The sequence below is a fragment of the Populus euphratica genome, unplaced genomic scaffold (genome assembly GCF_000495115.2).
Source record: "Populus euphratica unplaced genomic scaffold, PopEup_1.0 scaffold1122.1, whole genome shotgun sequence".
Lineage (NCBI taxonomy): Eukaryota > Viridiplantae > Streptophyta > Magnoliopsida > Malpighiales > Salicaceae > Populus > Populus euphratica.
Window position 1 is genome coordinate 13,026 of NW_011500981.1, and position 3,190 is coordinate 16,215.

Consider the following 3,190-nt stretch of genomic DNA (forward strand, 5'->3'; position numbering starts at 1 on the left):
ATCCAAATCCTATTTGGACATGGACCCAATGTGGTTCTTTGAACGTAGAAGATAATGCAATGGGTACCTAATTAATCAAAGCAATTGATTTCACCTTTATTTTGTCAAATAATAATGTTGATAAACTCGGACGGAAAGGTCATCTACTGGCTGGCTGCTAGCCTGCTGCTGCTATGTCATCCATCATCCACACTCTACTTCCATGGTTATGAAAATCATGTCTTCTTCAAGGTAATAAAAATACAAATCAACAGAAATCGTAGCAGCCATTGCGTGTTCTTTCCTCATGGCTGAAAATAAATACGGACTCTGATCCTCATTGATTTATTCATCCTCTTTACACATGTTACTGAGATCATGAACAGCAGGGGAAAAACCTGAAACAACATGGAATTTGAAACATGATCATCCCATTCCTCTCCCTGTCACATGAACTCTAGCTCCTGCCCAGAGAGAGCCCCGACCAAACTACACATAACTTCTCCCACCATCATTTTTCTTCCAACACCACCATATGGCCCAGAAAATCTCCAGTATTTTGGTCGGAAGAGTGCCGAAAAACTGATAGAACAAAGCAATAAATTTCACTGGATATAACATTACATTGATTAGAATAGTAAACATAGGGCAACTTACAGATATAAAAATAATATCCGGGAAATTAGACAGAATGACAATTCAAAATACAATTCATAAACAGAATGATCAACAAGCCGCTACCCCTTTCCGGCAGCCCCTGGGAAATACTTCATTTTTCTGTATAAGAAAAGGTTTGCATCTTGTCCTTGTTCTCCTCTCGAATGCCACAAAACGGAGAGACTATTGAGATCTCTCTCCCCATCTACAACTTCATATTTACACCAAATCATCAACTTCATATTCACAAAAGTCAGAAGAATCGATGAGCCACATAATTTGATTAAACCCCATTAACAAAATTAACAAAAATTTGGAAACTTCACATCACCAACTCGGAAACCCACCCAACATCAGGCCCAGAAACAGCCGTTTCAACTCGATCAGGGTCCAGTGAGTTCTCTTTACTCAGCTTTGCATATATCTTCGCCCTCAAATCTCTCCCAGACTCCACCCTCTCCATTGCAGGCTCCTCCTCGCAAGTACTGCTATCTCCCCAGATATCCAGCTGGCCAAGTCCAGAACGAGTTGCCATTGTTCGAGTAGGAGTAGAAGGCAGGCTACAGAACCCGGGTCGCAGCGATGACCCACGTGGCGACCCAAATCTAGACCCAGATTGGACCCCCCAAGAACCAACAGGAGACCCTATTTTCATCTTCCCAAGCTGCAATCCCCGCATAGAAGCAAGAAGCTCACTCATGGAATTAAAAGACCCGGATCCAGACCCGCCAATCACCTGTGGACTGACTGGAGACATCGGTGGCGAATCAGATGGTGGAGAAACTGGCGGAGAAGTCAAAATCGAGGTTGGAGATGAAACAAAAGACCCAGCTTTTGTCAGGTAAGAGTCGATAGGATGCATGACCACAGAACCAAAATCAAGTTCCCACGACCCGGATCCGTTTCCTTTAGGACTATGCTGAGGAAGGACCCTAAGCTGTTCGGGAGTGTGAGCAAAAAAGCAAACTCTGCGGCGACAAGCAGGTCCATCCTTACACGGCTGAGTCCTGTAACGGGCAGGATGGAGCCAGCACTCGAAGACACCGTGAGCAAACTCACAAGAATCTCCTTTCTTGCAACCGCCTTTCCGAAATTCAGGGCAGGCCGTCCCAGAGTAATTATACCTTTGTGGGTCCCTTCGCCGAGCTTTCTCTCCAGGATGCGCGTACGGACATTCAGTCCAGTCATGCGACCGACCACGTCCACACCTTCTCACTTTGAACACGTACATGCGAAAGTGATCGCATGAGAACGCATCCACTGGTAAGTCTAGCTCGTCTTCAAAGGAGGGGTCTGGCTCGTTTGACGGAAGGTAACGGTGAAGTGCCGTCAGGGAGTCAAGCGCATTGAAGTTGGTGAATGGAGAAGAGGGGATTGTTGACGGTGACGGTGATGGTGATGTAGTTTGGTCATCGTATGGGTCCCATTGAGGGATTTGGACGGTGGGATTTGGATGGTGATGAGGATGTTCTCCGATCATCATCATGGTTTGCACATAGCTTGCGGTTATGGTAGCGAGCGTGGTATTGAGGAGTTGAGGAGGACATGGTGGGCGAGGGTTATAAACTGCTATGTTTAACTATGGTTAGGTAAAATTAACTATGGTTAGGTGTTGATAAATGATTAAATCTACCGTTCTTTGTTTTTTATTTAACTGTGATTACAGTACAGTGTCCAGATCTGAGTAGTGTGAAATGCTTGATGTGAGAGTTTGTGGTCACGGCAATTTTTCCACCGTCGATGATAATTATAATTGACGGGTCAGGTACAAGTCATTTGTTGTTTAGTGACTGTTGTGAGAAGAGATGTTACAGCGCTGTGATTCTACTATTGCTCACTGTTTGTCGAAACCGATTGCATGCTAATTTAGGACCTTTAAATATTTTGAGGTACTTGTCACGTATCGCAGGTAAATCGATGAACATCTCGTGACTGTGGGACCGACTGGACTTTTAGTCAACAAAAATATTTATTGACAAATGGTTGTTTAATTTTTCTAAAGCACGGCGTAAATTTATGGAATTAATTTTAAAATAAAATTATTTCAGGTTTTTTTTTAATAATAAGATGTTAATTTGAATGATTTCTTAAAAATATTAAAATAATATTATTTTAAATAAAAAATAAAAATAAAATTACGAAAGTTTAGCCAACCTAATCTTATTTAAATTTAGTTTTATCAATTTAATTAATCAAATTTAATTAAATTAATTTTCAAATAAAATCAAAATAAAAATAAATTCAAACTAGGTTTTAAGTTGTTAGGTTGGCAATTCAAGTTAAATTGAGTTATATAAATATGCTTAACTAATGAAACTGTAACTCTAATGGTTGTTTGTGGCTTAAATAAATCTATTTCTTCACTATTTTGTTTAGTTTGAGGTTTATAATAATTATATAAAAAGAATTTATTTTTTTATAAATATATCAAGTGAATATAAAATTTGTAACTTTAAAATGTTTTAGAGATAAATATTAATATTGACTTTAAAAATACCCTTCTTATATAGAAAAAAATAGAGAGAATAAATCTAACAATCATGAAAATAATAAA

The 3,190-nt window shown here is 39.5% G+C and overlaps 1 protein-coding gene across 1 annotated transcript; it reads right to left on the reverse strand.

The window, feature by feature from the left end:
• Positions 1-316: 316 nt before the first annotated feature.
• On the reverse strand, positions 317-2,190 carry LOC105116959 (zinc finger CCCH domain-containing protein 20-like). Its single transcript, XM_011014475.1, has one exon. The coding sequence runs from the start codon at positions 2,120-2,122 to the stop codon at positions 959-961; it is 1,164 nt and encodes a 387-aa protein (XP_011012777.1). The 5' UTR covers positions 2,123-2,190; the 3' UTR covers positions 317-958.
• Positions 2,191-3,190: the final 1,000 nt, after the last annotated feature.